This window comes from Hyperoodon ampullatus, assembly GCF_949752795.1.
Source record: "Hyperoodon ampullatus genome assembly, chromosome: 6".
Classification (NCBI taxonomy): domain Eukaryota; kingdom Metazoa; phylum Chordata; class Mammalia; order Artiodactyla; family Ziphiidae; genus Hyperoodon; species Hyperoodon ampullatus.
In genome coordinates, this window is record NC_136919.1 from 126,124,433 (window position 1) to 126,147,185 (window position 22,753).

Here is a 22,753-nt window from a genome sequence, read left to right on the forward strand (position 1 = left end):
AACCAGGCATCAAAGGAAATTTTCTTTTGTGGGGATGGTTTGCGATACAGTGCAGCTAAATTGTTTTCCGTGGTGTTTTAAGTTTCGGGTTGCAGAAACAATCACAAGTTAATTCCTAGCGAGCAGGGTGACATCATAGCCGCCCCCTTGAAAGGCGTTCGGGTCCTGGTCCTGGTTTTTGCACTTAGAAGTGCCATCAATGTTAAAATTACACGCAGTTGTGTCATTTTTTTCTTTCCCTTCTCCCAGGTGTGATGACTTACCTGTTTGGGGAAGGGGTCGCTGTGGCTCTAAGATCCTAAAGGGTAACAAAGAGGACTCTTTTCCAAGGAGGCTTTTGCACAGGGCAGCTGCTTCTGCTCTGTGTGGATTCCACCGATGTCTTTTTTCACGGGTTTCTGATTCCTCTTCCCTCCTCTTTGCCGTGAAGGATGTGCATAAATCATTTGTTTCTTCTTTTTTGTCTCTCTCTCCAGACTATGAATCCTCCTCTCCCCCCGCCCCCTCTCCAGGAGGCCACCCCCATGGGCGCTGTTGCTGCTCCCGGGATGGGCTCCAGACCCGTGGCCGGACCCAGTGACCAGACCACACACTCACGGCCGCAGACGCGCCCCAGCGTGTAAGTGCGGCGGCCTTTCTGGCCGCGGACTGAGCCCAAGCAGAGACGCGGGGAACGGCTTTCTGGGGGTCGCTGGTGCCAGGGTGGTGTCGTATGCTTGGTCGTGCGTGTCATTCATTAGGAAACAGAAACTAAGTGGGTCTGAGGATGGGCCACCGGGCAGCCGGCCTGCTGAGTGCGGGTCTTCCCGGCCTTCCTCTGCCACTCCTGCCAGGGCTTTGTCCCCACCTTCGTCCCCTGCGTAAGGATGCTTGGGAACAGGGAGGGGCTGAGCAGAGGCCAGACCTAGCAGAGTGTGCGCGTGCAAAGCTGCAGGTCCCCTACAGTGAAAAGTCTGGACATTATCCCGTTCAGGGGCTCCCCGTGGCCGAATGCAGCTCGGCGTTGGAGGCTTTTCCCCTGTGTGGACTGACCCAGCAGACGCTCGGAGCCTGGTTCACGTGGCCCGCCGAGCTGCGGGCTCCACGTGTCGGGGCACAGTCCCGTGCATGCAGGAGCTGTTGGGGGCTCTCTGCGATCTGCACTTGCCTTGCCTTTGACTCTTGCAAATTCCGTGTCTACCCTGGCTGAGCTCACAGACGCGGGTGCGGCCGGCCTTCGGGTTCAGCCATGTGCCAAGCTCCCCAGCGGGATTTTGAACCGTATGTTCCTGCCGGGGCTGCTTCCCAACTCTGACCGGGGCCATCTGAAGGGCTCAGTTTTCCCAGTGGGCACCTGACGCCCCACAGCAGGCTTGCACCCTGGCAAGCTGCATGAATTCCTTCGCACCCATGAGTACCGTGTGGAGGGGTCGTCGCCTTCACACCGGGAGGACCAGGTGGGCAGTTCTGAGTCAGGAGGCCGCTGTCTTTTCTATGTAGGTGGCAGTTCAATGGACAGTGACCAAGGCCACTCACAGCTTAAAGGATTGTACTTTCTGTTTACTTTTGTGTGAAACATCCAAGGCTTTGTGCCAAAGAAGAGTTTTGAGCATCTTGGGGTCTGTCTGTTACTCAGCTTGAAATCGGCTGTTTTTTCCTCTTCTAGGTATGTTGCCATTTATCCGTACACCCCCCGGAAGGAGGATGAGCTGGAGCTGAGGAAGGGGGAGCTGTTTCTCGTGTTTGAGCGCTGCCAGGACGGCTGGTTCAAGGGCACGTCCATGCACACCAGCAAGATAGGGGTCTTCCCTGGCAATTATGTGGCCCCTGTCACGAGGTAGGGCTCTGAGTAAGTGGTTGCTGAGTCCTAAACAGAGAAGCTTTGTCCTTTCCCATGGTTTTCAGCCTGTCCAAGATTCCTCCTCCCATTACAGCTGCTTGTTACACAGCCGACATTTTAAAGATCCCTATCTGTATTTGCCGAAATCCCTTCTAATTCTCAAAATTTTAGCTTACTCTTCACATGGATATATGTGAAATTGTAGGTTTCTACCAATAAATGTACTGGGTTTTAAATTATTTGCTTTAAGTTACATGTGAGAAGACTCAACTACACCATTTTCAAGCGATATTATTAATACTCTATGTGATGCTTACGAGATGCCAGACACGCAGGTTTCTAGATGCATCACACACGTTAATGCCACGTCCTTAAGCAGCTGCCTGATGTATGTGCTGTTGTGATCCCCACTCAGCAGCTGAGCCCGTAGAGGTGGAGAGGTTAAGCAACTCGTCTGAGGTCACCTGGTGAGGAGGTGCTGAAAGCCAGCCGTTTATTCCAGTAGCTTGGCCGTCACCTCTGAATTCTCACAGTTATTTTCTGTCGTACAGTCAGAAACAGAATTCCTTCAATATGACACAGCTCCTTCACCCTTCTCAAATGAGGGCAGTTTTGCTCCCCAGGGTAATTTGGCAACGTCTGGACACATTTTTGATGGTCACGATGCGGGGTGGGGGTGCTACTGGTCTCCAGCGCACAGAAACCAGGGACGCACAGGACACCTGCAGGGCACGGCACAGCCTGCGCAGAAAGGAGCTCTCTGGCCCCAAATGTCACCAAGGTTGAGAAACCATGTCAGTGGGAAGCAAGAGCTTTAGATGTATAGATACATCGCCTTCACTTTATTTAAAGGTAGTCCCCTCTCTGGGCACTGAGGAACGTAGCTTTGGAACGAACGCAATGACCTGTAATGGCATTGTCGTTGAGGAAACCCCAGTTTTGGGCCACCTGGCTCTTCATAAATGGGCCAGCTTCTCTGTGTTAAATCATTTCTCAAAGTCCCTGATTTTAAGTAAATAGTTTAATGAACTGACATGTTGTCAGCTGTTGGCCTTGATTCAGAGGCTGGCCAGCAGCCTAATCAAATGAAAATCATTCTGTTTGCAGATGGTGACAGAATGTTAGCTTTCATTTGACTTGCACATTTTTCATCACTATAAACCTTCTTCTCGGTATATGTTAAAATCTACATCCATATCCAGAAGATGGCAGCTAGATCTTCCCTCGTGGGAAGAAAACAAACAAAAAGCCACAACAACTAAGGGAGATAAACCAAGCAACAACAACAAATCAAGTTAGTGAAGGAAAACATTTTCATAAGATTCAAATACAAATTATCCAAAAGTCTCTGGAGAGAAGCTTACTGACAGTAAATTCTCTGTCATTCCTCATAGTAAATAATAAGGAGGCTCAAGTTAATGAAGTATTCTGCTTGGTAGAAAGTTACTATAGAATTGTTGTTTAAATGAATTTAGAATATTAAAAAAAAATACGTTACGTAAAACTACACTGAACCTAATTTAGTTAAATTCAACCAGTAAATATTTGTTTGTAGCTGGCTGTACCCCTATAACGGTGCATGTACAAGAGGAATGGAAAAGAACCATTGCACATAGCCCTGCTTTCAGGGAACTTTTACTGAGTCAGGAGTATTTCATAAGGAATTTACTAAAAAATAGGACATCGTACTTTGTAATCAAGGGTCATAGAAGGAAGAAATCCACCTGAAACAGTAGAATCCTGAGGTCTTAGACCTGAGCCTTCGGCCAGGCTGCTGGGAATGGCAGGATTGAAACGTGAATGAGGTTAAGGTAGTTCGAAGGAAGCCAGAGGGGACATTGCAAAGTGTGTGCACACACGCACGTGTACACAGAGCAGTTAGGGAGGAGGGCAGGGCACATGAACACAGCCGTGACAACACAGACACTGTCATCTAACAGACCGGCTTCTCCAGGGCCTGGAAGCTGGTGGGGATGTTTAGCTTCAGGCGGGAGCTGAGACCAGGAACCATATGTCCTTGAGCAGAGTGACGCGTGATTTTCTCCGACTCCGTTTCCAGACCGTTCTCTCCTCAGGGCCACCGTTCTTTGAATCTGCGCTTCTTACCCTTGGGCATATGGTTCCATTCACTTCCTAACGTGTTCTGTTTTTAAGCTCTGCATCGTTTTTATGGTTGTTAATTGTTCTGTCTCCTGTCTTGCTGATGGACTGGGCTTCTGTCTCGGCAGGGCAGTGACCAGTGCTTCCCAGGGTAAAGTCCCCATGTCGACCACTGGCCAGACAAGTCGAGGGGGGGGACCGGCCAGCCCTTCCCCCGCAGGAGCGCCTGCCCAGAAGCCCCCGGGGAACGGCATGGCCGGCGGTCCCGGGGTCCCCACTGCCGTGGTGTCAGCAGCTCACATCCAGACGAGTCCCCAGGCCAAGGTCCTGCTGCACATGTCCGGACAGATGACCGTCAACCAGGCGCGCAGCGCTGTGAGGACAGGTAGGGGGGCCGGGCGGGTGGCACCGGGAAGGGGGCTCTGAGCAACATCAGACCTTTTACAACAGATGCTGAGAAGGACAGATGGAACTTTAAAATAATGAATAACGTTAGGAGACAGGCAGGCACAGTCTACTCACAGCTACTTGACTCCGCCTGCCTGGCTCGTGAATTCAAGCCTGATCTACAGATGGGGAGTCTGAAGGAAATTAGGTGGACCCTAGCCATGTCGATAGTACTTGAGAATGTGACTTCTGTGCTTGAGATCAGATGATCCTGAATCCCGCTGCTGCGGCGGCATGGCAGCCTGAGGATCGCCGGGCTGAGGGTCTGGTCTGAGCTTCATCACAGCTCTGCTTCAGACCCAGCCGGACCTTGAAGAGCTTTCTTCTTTCTACAGCATGAAAACCTCCCAAGAGCCTTAGGTAGCAGTGCTGGAGAAGACTGTTCAGTTCTATCAGAATAACCAAAGGGAGGAAAATGGTTACTGAGAAAAGGGAGAACGATGATAATAAGAAAAGATCTGGGGCCAGCCTGACCTGACCCTGTAGGGGTGTCGCTGGGTCCCTGGGTGAAGTGGGCTCGCAGGCACTCAGCAGACGTGGGGCTGACCCGGGATCTGGAAGGGTGGTGTCCAGGGGCCCCGCCAAGACTAAGTAAGCGCTCTTAAAGCACCGTGGTTTCTTACTGCTGTGACAGGTGTGCTGGTCGGCGCGGGCTCGGCGAGCAGCACGCGTCCAAGTCACTCTCTGCTCTTCTCTCCCGTCCTCCAGTCTCGGCCCACAGCCAGGAGCGCCCCACGGCGGCCGTGACGCCCATCCAGGTTCAGAGCGCCGCGGGGCTGCCCCATCACCCCCTGGCCTCGCCCCAGCCCCCCGGCCCGATGGGCCCCCCTGCCCACGTGGCTGCTGGCAGCCTGGGCCGGGTCGGCGCCCCGCTGGCCTGCGCTGTGGCCCCGCCGAGCCTCCCCGCCGCCTCCCTGGAGACCGAGCCCGGCGGTCGCCCAGTGACCATGCTCCCGGGGCCGCCCACCTCTCCCGACAGCGGCTCAGCGGCCAAGCCAGACAAGGACAGCAAGGTGACCACCCCAAGGGCCTGCCGGGCAACCGGGGCCGGGCTCTCTGCAGTTAGACCCTGGTGTGGGAAGCTGGGGTCTGCCTCCGGGGGCTTCCACCCCACCCCCTCAGTGACCTTCACTCCTCCTGTTTAGTGGGCTTTGCTTCTGGTTGACAGTCCTGCAGAAATGTACTTAATATACTAAGGGCTAGAAACGGTTGATCAGAAGTGTTACTTTTGGCTTCATTGTTCCTACACTACGTTTGATTATAACCTGTGTGGATAGTTTTTCTCTTGACTTGAAATACAGGGGGGAGATTATTTTCTAATTTGATACATCTTTCTAAAAGATGTGTCTTTTTAAAAGGTGTATCTTTTAAATACATCTTTTAAAAGATGTACCTTTTTACATCTTTTTAAAAGGCTCTCTCCTTTGGGCCTGAATTTGAAAGAAGATGTAAGTGGGAAGCTGTGTTTGAAAGACTAACTTCTGGTGGCGTTTGGAGACAAGGGAAGTGCCTGGTGATTAGATGTGCACAGAAAGAGCAGAGTGACAGCAGATTCTGCGCAATTGTATTGTAACCATGACTTTTCCCCCAGTGTTCGTGCCTTTTCCCCAGAGCTGGCCTGCAGCTCTAGGGTCATCACCAGGTTCCGTGGTCATGTATGTCGCTCTGTTTAAATGGTTAGGGAAGCCTGTAAGCAGGGGTTTGTAAGGAAATAAACTTTACAGGCTACTAAAAAGTTAATATTTAATTGTTGAGTTAACATGAGTGTTTTTGCAAAAGATTGGTATCTGTTCAGTGTTTATAATTAACTACCTTAAACTTGTACTCAAGCTGACATGGTCAACTTTGTCAGTATCTTCAGAAGAATTATTTTACAGTTTAGATTTGAAGGTTCCGGGATGGTGTGTCAGGGCCACTGTCACAGAGGAGAGCAGACTCTTCAGCCGCAGGCCTCCCAGGGAAGGATTCATGGAATCTCTGAGGCTGAAGCACGCCTGTGCTAGACAGAATAATGGCTCCCCCAAGGATGTCCATGTCCTGATCCCTGAAGTTTGAGAATACGTTTCCTTACATTGCAAAGGGGATCTTATGGTTGGGATTAAATTAAAGGTTTAAAGGTGTTTGGATTATCCAGGTGGGCCCAGTATAACCTCAAGGATCTTCACATAAGGGAGGGAGGAGGATCAGGGCCCGAGGAGATGTGAGGTCAGAAGCAGAGAGCAGAGTGACCCGAGGAGGGGACCGCAAGCCAGGAAATGCAAGTAGCTCCTGGAACCTGGAAACGGCAAGGAAGTGTTCTCCCCCGGTGCCGCCAGAAGGACCCAGCCCTGCTGACACCGGGTTTTTGCCATGAAGTTTGGGGTGATTGGTTACAACAGCAACTGATAAGGCCCTTACGTTTATCCTGCTGAGTCCCCATCCTTGACAAGTGGCCACTGGTCTCTGCTTGGACCCCTGTGGGCCCCGTGCCCTGGCTCCACATCGTCCTTGCTGTCTTCAGGCACCTCCAACTCGGAGAAAGTCTCTTCAGCACACACCTGTCTTCTGTGACTTCAAACCCTTGCTCTGTGTTTTGAGGGGCTACATAGAAAATGATGATCTCAGTTCCTTGGTGGTCCAGTGGTTAGGATTCCGCACTCTCAATGCCAAGGGCCTGGGTTCAGTCTCTGGTCCGGGAACTAAGATCCCACAAGCTGTGCAGCAGGGAAAAAAGGAAAGAAAGAAAGAAAGAAAAAGGATAGTCTCCTTTGTAGTTCAGGGTAATCTTCTTTTTTGAAAGGCTACACTCTACGGTTTTTTTTCCTATTCCTCGTGTCACAGGTTTCAAATGTCCCTTTCTAAGTCTGCCACCTCATTTAATGTTCCCAGCTCACTACAGACACTGTCCCAGTCACTCTTGACTCAGTGATCCCATGATTAGCACGAGTGTCACTTTGCCTCCATCGCTCCATCCTGCTGCCCAGGGCATCCAGGGGCAGCTTGACAGAGGCCAGATGAGATCTGAGCGTCTCTGTTCTTCCATCCAGACTGTTCCCTGGCTGCCCCGTTGTTTCTGCTGTAACTGACTATAGCCAGCATCTCCTGGAAGAGACTCTTCCTCGGTCTCACTTCCTCTCCTAAGTCAACCTTTCATCGAATACACTGTTCTAGGATTTTCCAGATGGTCTGCAAGGCGTGTTGTTGTCTTCTTTATGAAAGTGAGGACTAGACATGCCCTTCTTTGGCCTGTTGAGTTGACCCTGATCCCATGTTCACCAGGATCTGTCAGATTATTGGTTGCATTTCAGCTGTTCATTTCCTCTGTTCGCTGGGGTGGATTCAGCCTGTGGGGAGGAGTGGTTTGATCTCTAAATGCCGGCCTCCTCCCCCGTTTCCCTCCTGTCAAGGGGCATTGTTCTCCTTTCCCGTTGGAAGGTGGCCCTTCCCTTTCTTCCTGCGTCTGAGGACCGCCATCCACCCCGAACGGCAGCTCTGCGTCTCTCTTGTTCTTCCTCTCTCAAGCGTAACTTTAAGCAACACTCCCTACACACACACACTTGTTTTTTGGTCATTAGCATTTTTGCCAGTTTAAGCTCATTCTGGTCTTCAGCTTCTTGAATCGCCCCAGCTGTGATATGTTCTTCTTAGGGCCCTTCTCCCGATCTTTTTGTGGAGTCCTTTTGGCCGCTTCCTGGGGCATCACATCGGTGCCTTTAGGTGCCTCTGCATTTTCATCCACTGAGGTAGTTCGCATTTGTGTGCTTAGAACCTCGTTCTGGAAAGCCCTTCCATTGCTCTTGAAGTATCTTTCCTTTTGAGTTTCAGGTCATGCATATATTTTCTTGGAACTTTTAAAATCAGTTCTTTTACACTTCAGAGTTCAAGCCTGACCACGGGCAGTCTGTCCTGTGGGCACTTACTTCCGAGTCCTCACCAGCTGGACATCTCTGCCCCTGGGCTGTGCCTTTCCCCCAGGTCATCAGAGTTAGACCCTACGTTGCAGTTAGCTCGGCTTTCTGTGAGATTAAATTATCAGCAAGTCAGGGACTTCCCTGGTGGTCCAGTGGTTAAGAATCCGCCTTCCAGTGCAGGGGATGTGGGTTTGATCCCTGATCGGGGAACTAAGATCCCCCATGCCGCGGGCCAACTAAGCCCAAGTGCTGCAACTACCGAGCTTGCGCCCTAGAGCCCGTGCTCCACAATGAAGAGCCTGCCCACCACAACAGAAGATCCCGAGTGCTGCAACTAAGACCCGAATACATAAATAAATATGAAAAAAAATTATCAGCAAGTCAAGGGAAAAGTGTATCCAAGATTCTAAGTGTATCAGAGATTCTAGTTTTAGTTGGGACTTGCAGCCACTCTCTAAGTTTCTGACAATTCCCTCATTATTTCTGTCTTCCTTGTCATTCTGTGATGGGCATCGCCCATGTACATAAACTCTCCCCCAGATGCAGGCCCATCCATCGTGCCCTTCTCTCTGCACACGGGGGCCCTCTGGGGGGCTGCCCGGCTGCCCCACATGGCAGGTCACTCCCACGTGTGCTCAGAGCCGTTCCTCTTGAGCAGTATTTTGTCTGGAAGTCCTCGCTCACCAACTCTCAGAAACGTGTTTTTGCCCCGACGTGAAATCTCTAGCTAACTCTGTCGGTAACTGTGTTGTGTGGTTTGATAAATAGGTATTGGAAGCTCTGTCATATGTTTCCAAACATCATCTCAGTTTTTTCTTGTTTGAAACTCTGAGCATTTCTACCACTGTTTTTCTTCTTCCTGTAAGACCTCTGATAGCCTTTACGGTTATCAGTTTAACCGCCTATCTGGACATTTTTCTAATTTCATGCTCCATTTAAAGGCTTCATTATTTGATCAGCTTGTCTCCAGGCAAATGTATTTCTCAGTCCTTATGAGATACTCATGTATATGTATATACATTTTTTATTGTTTTCTAATTATAAACTTTTTTAACTTCTGCATATTTATTTAGAAGTTAGAGAAGATCCAGACATCTAAAACCTAAATGTGATCCAGGGTTTCAAAGAAAACCACTAATATGGTGGTGTTTAAATGCTTTTTTCCCCTAGATACCAAAATATAGCAAATATTATTTTGGTCTTTTAAGCTTTCATCTAGAAATAAAATCTTTTTCATTAGCACCAATTATATAATCGGCTGTTCTTATAAACTCTGAGTTCTGTTGAAACATAACTGAGGCATTTAAAAAATGTAACAGTTTGATTTGAGCAAAATTCTGTTCAAATCAGGCAGTGCCCCAGTGGGAGTGGTCAGGAGACACCAGCCAGGAGCTGAGGGCCAGGCTTTTATAGAGAAGATGGGGAAACAAAGCAGGGAAATTATGTAATTGGCTACAGGTTAAGTGTCACCTTATTTGGGGAGGACTAGTCCTCTGTGACTGGTTGTCCTGGGTGTGGATTTCTCAACCCCGAGGCGTCTGCAGGCTGAGGGCTGGTTTGCTTAGAGCTTGTCTAATGGCCTCTAATTAAAGCCTGATGGTTTAATTAGCTCAGCTGTCCTGATCTCACAACAGGAGAGGAGAAGGATCCATCTGACGCCCTCCTCTTCCGCCCACCTCCTTAGTCCCTCGGGTGCTGGGAGCATCTTCCCCATATTGTCCTTTGCTCCCAAGCCCACCAGCCGAGTGCTGCTGGTCCCCAGGCTCCCGGAACACCTTCCTGGAAGGTGGCTTTCCTACACGTCCAGTTTAGTGCCCAGATCCCTAACAGCTGTCCCCTTCTTTGTCACTGTGCCGATGCTTGAGGACCCTTGCTGTTATTCTTGGGTTTCTTTTTTTTTTTTCTTTTTTTAAATTTTATGTTTTGCCCTCTGGATCTTAGTTCCCCGACCAGGGATCAAACCCATGGCTCCTGCATTGGAAGCACGGAGTCTCAACCGCTGGCCACCAGGGAAGCCCCATTCTTGGGTTTCTTAACTGGAGCATCCATCTAGGGTTTATGTGCTTGTTTCCTTCTCTCTTGAACACTCATCCTGAAGTCCCTGCTCGTGGCTTTGCTCCACGATCTTCCTTCCTCCCAGCTCGTTTTTCGCTGTCAGAAACAACGTAGTCTGTGGCTTGGCTGTTTCGTTGAAACAGTTTCATCTGAAACTGTTTCGTTGTCTTAAGGAGAAGAAGTTCCCGCTGAGCTGGGTCTGGAAGGTCCAGATCCGCCCGCAGAGCTCGGCCCCCTGGCCTCTGGCCTGCAGCCCAGGTGGACGGTCCCCAGAGCAGAGGTGCTTCCAGAGATGTGGCCGCACTGAGCTCACCGGAGAGGAGGGTGGGCTCGGATGAAAGCCCACGTCACCCCTGACAGTGATGACCATTGGTGAGCCTTAGGTGGTGGGGCCAGTACTGATTCCTGTTCCATCAGGTGGGTATCAGGAACAAGCATGGAGACTCGTAGCAGCATTGAGCAAGGCTCTTGAGCCCAGTGGTGTTTAACCACGTCTGGAATCTCACGTGGCCTTTCCCTCTCGCCATGCACGATGCCTCTTGAGCCGCGCGTCCACTGGGGCCAGCACCCCGTCGTCCTCCCCCGGCCCTCCTGGGTTTCCTGTGAGTGCCTGTGTGCCCGCAGGGCTGCGTCTCTGCCGGAGGGTGTGAGCTTCTTGCTGCAGGTTCACTGCTGTGATCCCAGAGCCCAGGGCACTGAGGCATCACATTCGATGCTCAGTAAATAGTCGCTTAAAAAACGAGTGATTATCATCATATGATGGTGTGAATTAGGTGTCGGAGGTGGCTTACCCGTGAACAGCACCTCTTATCGCTGGGAGCCTGACGACATAGATTTTTGATACCAAAGGCCCAGAAGCCTCCCTCTTGCTACGTTGTGTGTGCATCTCAGGGCACAGCAGACCAGAGGGGAAGACAGGCTCGGGTGTGGGTAATGGTGAGTAGTTCAAGTGCAATTCATTTCTGCTTGGGAAGGAGCTCTGACGTGGCGTTTCCATAGTGTCCCCAGCCTCTGCTGTATGACTAATACAGACTTATTAACTTTATGTTCAGATATTATGTTTATATATGAAACTCTTTCTGGCTATCTGGTGATGATTTCCTGACCCAAATAGCTTTTTGTTTTCATATGAGACGTGATTTTAAATGATGAAATCTTCTGAAGAGGAATTATGACAGCAAAAACATTATACATCTAGGAATAGTTTCTTGGAAAAACCCACAGGAGAAGAATTATTAAGATTTATGTTAAAAGATATGCCCTTTTCCATGCATGCTAACATGACATTTTAAAAATTGCTTTGCTGAAGTGTAGCTGTTATTAATTCATCCGTAGTTTTCATTTCTGCTGTTGTATTTTGAGAAACAAAGGTGCCCTTAATGATACATGTCTGAGTTTGCAAAATTCCCTCAAGGGGCTCAGTGTTCTGCTAACATGGAAACACTGGAATATGGTATTCACAGCCCAGCTACTGGACCCGGGGTAGCGTCCCTCCATGCCAGTGCCCCATCCTCATCCCCACCCCCACCCCCACCCCCTGGAAGTCACTGGAGCTGCACTTCATGTGTGTGACCCTTCAGAGGAACAAAGTCACCTTTCTTCTTAATCACTTTCGAGGCTGTTCCCCTAGAGGCATCCAGTCAACTGTTTCCCTGGCATCAGGACTGAGCTTTTAGGCAGAGTCTTAGCGGCGGTTTCCTGAGACCGAGTTTATCATGGACTGTGTTCTCAGTAGACCTGTGGGGCCCCTGGGCTCTCGTGTGCGTCCTGATGTCCCAGCGGGAACCGCTGAGGACCTGCAAGGCTGGACGTTCTTCCCAGCTCCTGTATCCGCCCCGAGGCCCCAGGCCCCCTCAGAGGAGGCGCAGATGTGCCAGCAGGTGTGTCCTTCCCCGTCACAGGCCGCCGTGTAGATGGAATCACCATTGCCCTGTGGAGTGCAGACTGCCCTCTCCTCCTCCCTCAGCCCTGGGTCCGGCCAGCTTGCTTCCCATCCCCCGTCCTCTGCCAGCTCATCCGCGTCCTGCTCTCGGCACTGGCGCCGTAGGACATGCAGGCTCGGGTACCTGGCCAAGGATGTGGGACCATTCACTGCAGTGCACACATGGCCCTACGGAAGGTGAACGGGTGAAGCAGAAGCCAGAGAGGTGCAGCTGAGGCCCGGCCTGACTAAAGATGCAAGAGAACCTTCCTCAGGAGGGAGGGGAAGGGTTGGGGGGCTGATGCGCCAGCTCTGCAGCCTGAGCCCCTGACAAACAGAAATGGTCCAGCACATCCCGCCCCTCCCCCCTTCATTCTTGCCCCGGGGGTTACAGGTGCTGTGGGCAGCGATAGCTAAATGGGGCCTGGGGGTGCAGACCCCCTGGGATGCTTGTTCATCTGATACGTGATTACTTTTATTTCTTCCTCTTTCTGCCAGCCTGCTTCTAATGAAACTGTGTTATTATGCCTCCCCCAGGGGGCTTTTACTGAGTCTGAACTAACTCAATATTCAGGAAAACTTCCTCAGTGTTCTATTAACTCAATATTCAGGAAAACTTCCTCAGTGTTCTATCTCCTTAAGGGCCCCTCATAATTCTGCTTCCCTGTTAGTGGACCTTAATAATCCCAGTTTGCCTGGAGCGTGTTCTAAAGAATTATTTCTCTGAATTGTTTTATTCTCAGGCCGTGTTTTGAGTCAGAGGACCTGATGATGTAGTTGATATCTTAGTAAGACAATTTAAAGTGACGATTGTTAACCTGTGCTTGGGCATCAGAAGAACACTGACACTTGGGGTCTGGGCACGGAGGAGAGCCAGCCCTCTGTCTGGTTTCCTAGCAGAGCAAAGACCAAGAGCCACGAGATGGCTAGGAAAAATTCTTATTTGTATGCTTGCTTGCAAAAAAGAGACACAAAAATGTTTTTTATTATACTGAAGCTTGTTTTTCTAATTTTGTGGAGTTGTTTTTGGCTTTTTAATCAAGGAAGTACTTGCACAATAGAAATGGTTTGACTTCTGTTATTATTGGTTTGTTTAATTTCATCAAGGTGGTGACAAGTGAACACTTTGATCAAAACGTCACCCATCCCCTCCATGGACTTCCCTGGAGGCCCAGTGGTTAAGACTCCGCGCTTCCACTGCAGGGGGCACGAGTTCGATCCCTAGTTGGGGAACTAAGATCCTGCGTGCCGCGCGGCACGGACAAAAATAAAAGACATCACCCCTGTAAATGATAAGCGTCAGGTCTGTGGCTGTAGAAATGGGAACAGGTTTATGCTAATTCCGCACACAAGAATTAGAGCTCGGGTCGGCAGAATTCCAGGAAGTTAAAGCCGTCATCTGAAATTTCCATTTGGTCCTAAAGTGCCACTTTGCCTTCACCAAGCCTGAGAAGTGAATAGGTTGGATTTGGGTTTCTCATCATTTTTCTCTACTTGTCTTACCTGCTCTGTGGAGGATGCTGATGAGCACTGGAATGTCCAGAACGAGGGAAAATGCCCAGGCGGGTGCGGGGGAGGCCAAGGGCAGGTGAACACACGGCCCCCGGGATCCGGACCGAGAGTCCCCAGACACCCACAGGCGCCCCTCGAAAGCTTACATCAGAACTTGAAACTGCAGCAACGGAACCATGTCTTCGACTCTCGTGCTTTTTTCTTTTTTTCTAGAAAGAGAGAAAGGGACTGTTGAAGCTGCTCTCCGGGGCCTCCACCAAGCGCAAGCCGCGGGGGTCACCGCCGGCCTCGCCCACCCTGGATGTCGAGCCGGGGGCCGAGCTGCTGCCCGGGGCCCCCTGCGCCCCCTGCGCCTGCCCCGGGCCCTGTGACGCCGACACGCCGGCCCCGGCCCCCGGCCCGCAGCGCCGGACCTGCTCCCTGGACTCGGCCCCGGTGGCGCCACCACCGCGGCAGCCCTGCTCGTCCTTGGGCCCTGCGGCCGGTGACGCGAGGCCTGCAGTCTGTGAAAGGTGAGTCCACGGTCACGGCCACCGGGGAGCCAGCAGGTCTGCGGTGTCCGGGGGGCCTCACGTCCCCTTCCCTGGGTCCGTGGTGACGGCCAGCCCGGCCCCTGGCCCCCCTGGGGTGGCGGGCTCCCCCTCTGCCGTTCTCTCCGTGTTCTCGCCCCGCGGGGCTGTGACCCCCTTCCCGTCCGTGTCTCCAGCACTGTCCCCGACGGGGCTGTGGGTCACCGCCGCCCTGGCCCCGCTCCTTCTCGTTCCTCGCTCGGGGCCAGCCCTCTGCCCTCGTTTCGTATTTGGCATTTTCCTGAGAGGTTCACGTCACGACCTGCTAGTTGTGAAGCACCTCGAGGACGTGCCCACTCACAGTCCTCTTTGGGTGCTTCCCGAGCCAGAGGGCGGCCGAGTTCTCCCGGGCTGACCCCCTCCTGACCCCCTCCTGACCCGCTGACTGGGTTCCGATACCCGCAGGACGCCGAGCCCTGTTCCGTGACTGTGGCCCTGAGTCACCGTAATTTACACACGGGAGCCACCCTGTCTCATTCTGCTGCTGGGGCTCTTAGGAGCGCATTAGGAGAGAAAATGTACTAAATAAGACAAAAACCTACTAGGATCGTATGAATTAGAAACGCGGCACAGTTCATTGCCCGGGAAGACACCATGAAGTACACTAAAAACGGGACTGTTTTCCCATAATGCAGAAATATATAAATACGTGCTTTACGGGGTGCCGTCTGTGTCTGTAAGCTTTATTCCCTCCTCTGTCCCTGCGTCTCATAAATAAAGCAAATTTCTAGTTTGTGGAGGTGTTGCCTTTGGGGCAGCCTTTTCTGTTACTCATTCACAAACTACTATCAAGTGTTATACTTTCAAATGACTGAAATTCACCTTAACTCTGTATTTCAGATGAACACTTGTACCCACCAAAATCTGAGGCTTTCATTCAGACGACTTGGGGGGAGGCATATACTTTATTACTCAGAAATAACCTGGGGAAGAATTCGTCAAACAATCTATGCGCCTTGAGTACAAAGTACACAATTTACTGTGTACTTTTACGGTGAAGTAAAATAATTTCATGTATTTCTGACCCTTATGGAACCGGTTTTGAAATGAGACGTCACCCTGAAAAGTGTTCCTGTCCCGCCGATAGGATCGTTGTGTCTTTCCCCTCATCTGTGGGGCTCTCAGTAAAGCCTTGAAATCCTGCCCCAGATTCACGCCATCCTTTATTCTGAGAGTCTTGCTCTTCTCTGCGGTGTTTCTCTGCTTTCCAGGGATCGCACCTGTGTGCCAGTCCAGCAGCTGGTTTCCTTTCTTTCCGTCCCAGGCACTAATATGCAGTTTCCCCCCCCGAGCCCTGAGCCTCCCCCCTCCCCTGTCATTTGTGGTGGTGGCGTGACTGTTCCGAGTGACACTTTACTTCCCCGAGCACACGTTCCTTTCCAGACGCCACATGTGCCCAGTCTGTGAGCTTCTGCATCCCAGCCCCTTCCTCTTCAAGGAGCTCCTTGCTCACAGCAGGCTCCTGCTGTCCAGAGCATCTGCAAAGGAGGGGCCTCGGGTGCAGGCAGGTGACAGCGGTTCACGGGCAGGCTGCCCCTCAGGCAGGGAGCGGGGAGGGTTTACTGGTGGGGACGGAGGGGGCACGGTGTGCTGGGATCCTCTTCCGGGTGTTGTATAGCACCATTTCCATCTTTACAAGTGGGAAAGTGCTCTTGGGAGAGAATTTCTGCCCCGCGTTTATATTTTTATAATCCATATGTTCACTGGAATACTGAATATAATAGCCAGCCTGACCGACTTTTCCCAGCCCTTTTGCCTTCGTACAGCGCGGCTGATGTTATGTATCTAACTTGGATTCTTAGGTCTGCCTGACTATGAAAACAACAGGAAAAATGTGTGGAAACAAGTAGAATAGGAAAACAGTCTATTATCCTGTTGTCCACTGGGAATGAAATTTTTTGTTTACTCAAAAACTACCGAGGACATCATTTAGGGATTGCCTGTTTCAGTATTTCAGAACTTTCAACATAATAAAAAGTACTTCATGCTAAAAATGCAGGGAAGATTAACTGTCACATCAGTCTAATTCAGGAAGCATTTCAGGATCTCAGAGGCCTCGATTCACAATCTAAAAATCACGACTCCAGCCCCCGCAAAGCGCAGAAGCCTGAGGTTCTTTGGGTAGAATTTTTCCTGGTAGAATTTCACTGAAATATTTTTCAGTGTCTAACATCGGTCCAGTATGAGATAGGATTCATCTACAGATGAGAATGAGAACAGGAATAAAATTTCCTCCCAAACCATGACCCTGCCCCATAAATCTCAAATGAAAGAATGGGACCAGGGTGCCCAGTGCTGTCAGGCGGAAGAAGCAGTCTCAGGAGAGAAAGACATAAGCATCTCACAATAAGGAAGGAGGAGCCTGGAGGTGTGTTGACAGATCTTGGTGTCAGCTGAGACTGTTCTCTGAGGAACAAAAGGATTCTTTTGTGTTTGTTAGAGAAACTGAAGAAAACAAGCAAGAAATGTTATATCCTGGAGGCAGAATAGAATTGATGACAGTGGAAATAATAGATGTTTTAGGCTCTATTGGAGAGACTGGGAAAAATATAATTAGGAAATTGCAAAGAGAAAGTAGAAATAAAATATTTCAGAAGGGATGGCAAATAAAAGAAAGGGCATGTGACAGTTTTTTTTCCTACTTAAAAAAAATTACAGATAAAGGGCTTAAGGAGACACAGCAGGTCATCTCCGTATATTTTTAAGTTTAGGAATTAAACTGATAACCACATACCTATAAGCCCATCTGCTAAATTGGCAAAGAACCTCTGATCTTTGATGAGGGATTTGGCTAGAATGCTTAGAAACATACAAATTGGATAGAGAGAGATTTACAGAAAGGCAGTCGGGCTTAAACAGCATGATTAATTTGAGCCCGTGACAGTGAACCCACCGGGTGAAGCAATGGACATAATTCACTCGGACTTCAAGCAAACTACAAAGCGAGTGAGTTTGGTTTTGCCAGTGAAGTACTTAATTGGATCTCAGTTTGCTGTGGCGCCTGGCAGAAAGCAGTGAAGGCCAGGGAGCTGGACAGGGTGCTTCCCAGAGTCCCAGGGGGTGCAATTTGGGCTAAACCAGGAGAGGTTAGAAACAAAAATGCACGAACTACAGAGAACATGAGAGAGACCAGAAAAATTAAGGAAATAGAAAATTTGTGCTAATAAAAGACTGCAAGTGCTCGTCTAGTCAGAAGCCAGATATCTTAGCCCAGAGCGGGAAGACTGCCCTTGGGATGTCAGTGAAGCTTCTTTATACAGCAAGCGTCTTTTTCTCAAATTCCACCCTGGTCATTATCACCAAAAATTCATTTAGTGTCACACAGCCACCAAGAGGCCGAGGCCTATCTAGGGCCAGGTCTGTGAGCCACTCTGTACGTCCCACAGTGACCCCAGGGCTCTGTCCAGAGGGGGCAGGAGATGCCTCCCAGCAGCCAAGCACCGCGCAGCTTTGGATGGTTTTTCCTCTTTCTCGCTTCCTTCCGTGCTTTCTCTCTCTCTCTCTCTCTCTCTCCCTTTCCCTCCTTCCGTTCCTCCCTCCCTTCCTTCCTTTTTCTTTCTTTCTTTGCTTTCTTCCATCTTTCCATTAACTTTTAAATTCACTTATCTTAATTTTTAAATTGTGATCAAATAGCATTTTTACCATTTTTTCCAAGTGTACAATTCAGTAGCATTAAGTACATTCACGTTGTTGTACAGCCATCACCACTCTCCACTTCTAGAGCTCTTCCATCATCCCATTCAACACTAACTCCCTGTTCCCTCCTCTCTCAGCCCCTGACAACCCCCATTCTACTTGCTGACTGTATGAGTTTGTTCTGCAAACCTCATAAGTGAAATTGTATATTTGTTCTTTTGTGTGCGGCTTATTTCACTTAGCATAATGTTTTTAAGGTTCATCCACGTTGTAACCTGTGTCTGTCAGAATTTCATTCCTTTTTGAGGAGCTTTGTCCATTTAAAAAGTAGTTTTCCTATACGGTCAGGACTTTTATTTTAGTCACTTGGCATGCTTATTAAGGATGACCATATGGGGCTTCCCTGGTGGCGCAGTGGTTGAGAGTCCGCCTGCCGATGCAGGGGACACGGGTTCGTGCCCCGGTCCGGGAAGATCCCACATGCCGCGGAGCGGCTGGGCCCGTGAGCCATGGCCACTGAACCTGCGTGTCCGGAGCCTATGCTCCGCAACGGGAGAGGCCACAACAGTGAGAGGCCCGTGTACCGCAAAAAAAAAAACAAAAACAAAAAAACCAAAGAATGATCACATGTATTTACTATGTTCGCTGGTGTGAGGTGTATACCGTGAGTTTACCATCACTTCACCCCTGAAGCAGCTCATGTTTTGTTTTGGCCAAATGAATGAGGCAGGGGTGCAGCTGGTGGTGATGCAGTGTAGACTGTGCTAAGTGCCGAGGCTTCTGGAATCTGGTCAGGTGTGAAGTTACCTGCAGCCGTGGGGCAGGTGGGAGCCAGGCTTTGAGAGGCCTGTCAGGCGTGGGCGGCGCGGAGGTTGTCTGAGAGAGTCCCCAGGGGACCACATGAGCCAAGACATGGGGTGCGGAGAGAGGCCACGCCTGGGGGAGTGTCCCCGTGTGGAGGCGCGCTTGGCACGTTTGTGGGGATAATAGTAGCTGTAGCTATAAAGAGAGACTGAGGCCGGTCACTGAGGGCTTCACACACCAGGCTGAGGAATAACCTAACTCCGAGGCGCTGGGAAGCCATAAGGAGTTTTGAGCCAGAAATAGCTACACACAGAGCTGGCAGTTAAAGTTAGTATTTCGCTTCTTTGCAAAATGGAATGGGGACGGGAGGAGATTTGAGGCGGGAGGACAGGCAGGTTGTTTGGTCAGGTGGGAGGGGACACAGCGGCGCGGCAGACTTGCAGGTGGACCCCAGGTCCCGTGGCGGTCATGGGAAAGAAGTCTGGCCGCTGAGGCTCAGGGCTGCCCCGCGTCCCTGCTCAGATCAAGCCGAGCATCATCCAGGGGCCTGACGGCTGTGCTCACATCTGCCGGGGGATTGCTGAACATCCACTTGGCAAAGCTCCTCCACCCCTGAGACGGTGGCCGGCTGGGCCCATTGTTGGCCTTGGGCGTCTGCATTGGAAACCTGGTGCAGACACCCTCGAGGCATATCCAGCATCTGAGCAGAGTCTCTGCTGCACCAGCTGGTCTCCCTACAACCCAAGGTCTCCCTGAAGGCCCGTCACTTAGCGGTGAAAATCCACTGCCCTGTGGGCTTGGCACGAAGATCATGGTCTTAGCCTAGCAGCAATTCTAGTTCAGAAAATGTTTGACAAAATTGGTTTAGTACAGTTTTTAAAATGCAAATATTAGAACTATTCACTTTTTTCAAGAAATGTTTTTGTTCCATTTCACCTGTAAGGCAGCTGGCAGAGGACCGGTGGGGATACATTTCATCAGAGAGCTACTGTGAATATGATTTGAGTCACTTGTACGCTTCTTTCCATAATTATAAAGCTTTGCTCAAATTTCAACTTGCCCCAAGTGGCAGCTTGGATTTGTTTTTAATTTAAATATTTATTTATTTGGCTGCATCGGGTCTTAGTTGTGGCACACGAGCTCTTCGTTGTGTTGTGCAGGCTCCTCTGTAGTTGTGGTGCGCGGGTTCCAGAGCTCCAGAGCACACAAGCTCAGCAGTTGTGGTGCGCGGGCGTAGTTGCTCCGCGGCATGTGGGATCTTAGTTCCCCGACCAGGGATCGAACCCGCGTCCCCTGCATTGGAAGGGCAGAGTCTTAACCACTGGGCCGCCAGGGAAGTCCCAGCAGCATGAGTTTTTCCGTGGATCTTCAGCCTGCTGGCATCAGAGTTGAGCAGCCTTCTCATCTGGATTCCTTCCTTCAGGGTAGTCCACAGTGGGAAGCTGTCGGAGAAGGGTTTCCAGAGCCCTAACTCTGTCATTCTAAAGTCTGTCAGTGTGTTGTCAGGACGTTCTCCTTCAGGGTGTGGTCTGAGTCGTTCCTGGGTAGAGGCGGCTGTCGGTCACCTCCCTGAAGCGCCAGGCCCCCGCCCGCTCTAGCCTGAGCCACACGATCGTGCTGGGGGCTGGCCCTTGGGGTGTCAGCTCTGTGACAGACACCATCCTGGGTGCATCCCACCTGTGTCCTCCACACATCACCTGATGCTACCTGCTCCAGTCCCTGCAGTCCTAGTCCACAGATGAGAAAACCGAGGCCCAAGCAGAGATGGCCGCCCACAGTGAAGCTGCTCCAAATGGCCCCAAAGCCTGCGTGGATCCCCAGGCCCACTTCTTCCACGAGGCCAGGCCTCCCCCACCTCCTCCAAGCTTGACTGAAGCCTGTCAGTACTCATGTTTCAGTTCTCTGGACCTTTCTTGGAGATAATCAGGCAGCCTCCGTGCCATGCTTCTGCTCCAGACCCTGGAGGATAGTTTGGCTCCTGAGCCCAGGGTTGTTCAGAAATGGTGTAGGTGGCCCCTGGGCCTTTGCAGAGATGCCTTTTTTAATAGAGTCATAGCCTGGGGCTCTTGCTCAGGTCTTAACATGAGTGGATTCTGGTTTTTATGGAATGGAGGCTGGTGAAACTAGCAATCTTCCAAAAGGACTGGGCTCAGATGGCTTTCATGAGTTTGGGGCAGTTCTGTAGAATCGGTTTTGATGACCAACTTTTCACCCATGACATTCTCTACTTGCTGTTAAGAGTAATTCCTGTGAGGCTATAAATTCATTTTCTGACTTTGAGACCCAAATGAGAGTAGAAACTCAACCCCTTTTGTAGCTGAAGAACTAACTGATTAGCATGAGACAGGGAGAGATTATTTATTAGTTATCTTTTGCTGTATAACACATTACCCCCAAAACTCAGTGGCTTAAAATAACTGTAAATATGTATTATTTCATAGTTCTATGGGTTGAGAATTTGGGGATAGCTTATGTGGGTGATTCTGGCTTAGGCTATTTGTTAGGATGAGTGTCCAGATGTCAGCCTGAGCTGCAGGTGTGTCAAGGTTTGACTGGGGCTGGAAGACCCCTTTCAAGGTGGTCCCGCTGGCTTATGGGAAGAGACGTCTGTTACCCGGCATGTGGTCCTGTCCACAGGGTGATGAATCAGCTGACAGTGTGGGACTGGTTTCCCGGGAGACAGCCGGGTGGGAGCCGCACCTGTTAGGACCCCACCTCAGGACCAGAGACCGTCATTTTCACAGGATTCTGTTGGTCACACAGGTGGGCGGAGACCACACAGAGTGTGAAAAACAGCTCACCTCCCTCTGGCTTCCCTGGCTCTTAACCATAATTTTGCAGAAGGAAAGGAAGAAGCATGGAAGCAGGGGGTAGATGACCTTGAACCAGCAAGGCTTCTGGAATCTTTCAGTAATAATTACATATTTTCCCACTGATACCTGAGTTGAGAACCAGTGGAGAAACGGACACAGATGTCAGACCAACTGAGTTCTGAATGCCGGCCTCCTTCCTGGTGGTGGTGGATTGAACTGGTGGTCTCGGTCCTCCCGTCCCTGCGTGGACCTTGGGAGACCTGCCCCAGGGAGAACTGGGGTGTTTAGGGCAGGATTTCCTTAGCCAGGACCTGGTCTGTGGACCATTATGCACATCCAAACATTGTTCATGCCAAGTCTCTACTCAACAGGGGACGGTGGCATTTTGAGTCATTTTACCAACATTATAGGCAAACTTGTGCTCCGTCCTGTTCTGTCAGCGTCTCAGGCGCGTGCACTGGCTTTGCTCAACTCTGAGCAGCTGTGACTAAGCCCACTGTCTCTCCCCGCCTCCTCCTCCTTGCTTCCCCTCCCTCCTTCTCCCCTCTTTCCCATCTCTCTCTCTCTCCCCATCTCTCCCCCATCTCTCCCCCCATCTCTCCCCCATCTCTCCCCCATCTCTCCCCATCTCTCCCCGTCTCTCCCCATCACACCCCATCTCCCCCATCTCTCCCCAACTCTCCCCCCATCTCACCCCCATCTCACCCCCCATCTCTCTCTCCCCCCCATCTCACCCCCATCTCTCCCCCCATCTCCCCCCATCTCTCCCCGTCTCTCCCCATCTCTCCCCAACACTCCCCCCATCTCCCCCCATCTCTCCCCATCTCTCCCCCCATCTCTCCCCCACACCCCATCACACCCCACCACCCCACACTCCCCCAACTCTCCCCATCTCTCCCCCCATCTCTCCCCATCTCTCCCCCATCTCTCCCCCCATCTCTCCCCCATCTCTCCCCCCATCTCCCCCATCTCTCCCCATCTCTCCCCCCATCTCTCCCCATCTCTCCCCCCATCTCCCCCATCTCTCCCCATCTCTCCCCCCATCTCTCCCCATCTCTCCCCCATCTCTCCCCCATCTCTCCCCATCACTCCCCCATCTCACCCCCCATCTCTCCCCCATCTCTCCCCATCTCTCCCCCCAACTCTCCCCCATCTCTCCCCATCTCTCCCCCATCTCTCTCCCCCCC

General features: G+C 50.9%; 1 protein-coding gene across 1 annotated transcript in view; it reads left to right on the forward strand.

The window, feature by feature from the left end:
* The window catches only part of SH3RF1 (SH3 domain containing ring finger 1), a gene marked incomplete at both ends in the record, with an annotated part of 147,513 nt that overhangs the window by 123,038 nt on the left and 1,722 nt on the right, over positions 1 to 22,753 (forward strand). The window contains 5 exons of the mRNA XM_079706875.1: positions 477 to 619; positions 1,646 to 1,816; positions 4,048 to 4,304; positions 5,075 to 5,379; positions 13,958 to 14,256. Coding sequence (XP_079563001.1) covers positions 477 to 619; positions 1,646 to 1,816; positions 4,048 to 4,304; positions 5,075 to 5,379; positions 13,958 to 14,256 — 1,175 coding nt within the window. The remainder of the gene's footprint in view (positions 1 to 476; positions 620 to 1,645; positions 1,817 to 4,047; positions 4,305 to 5,074; positions 5,380 to 13,957; positions 14,257 to 22,753) is intronic.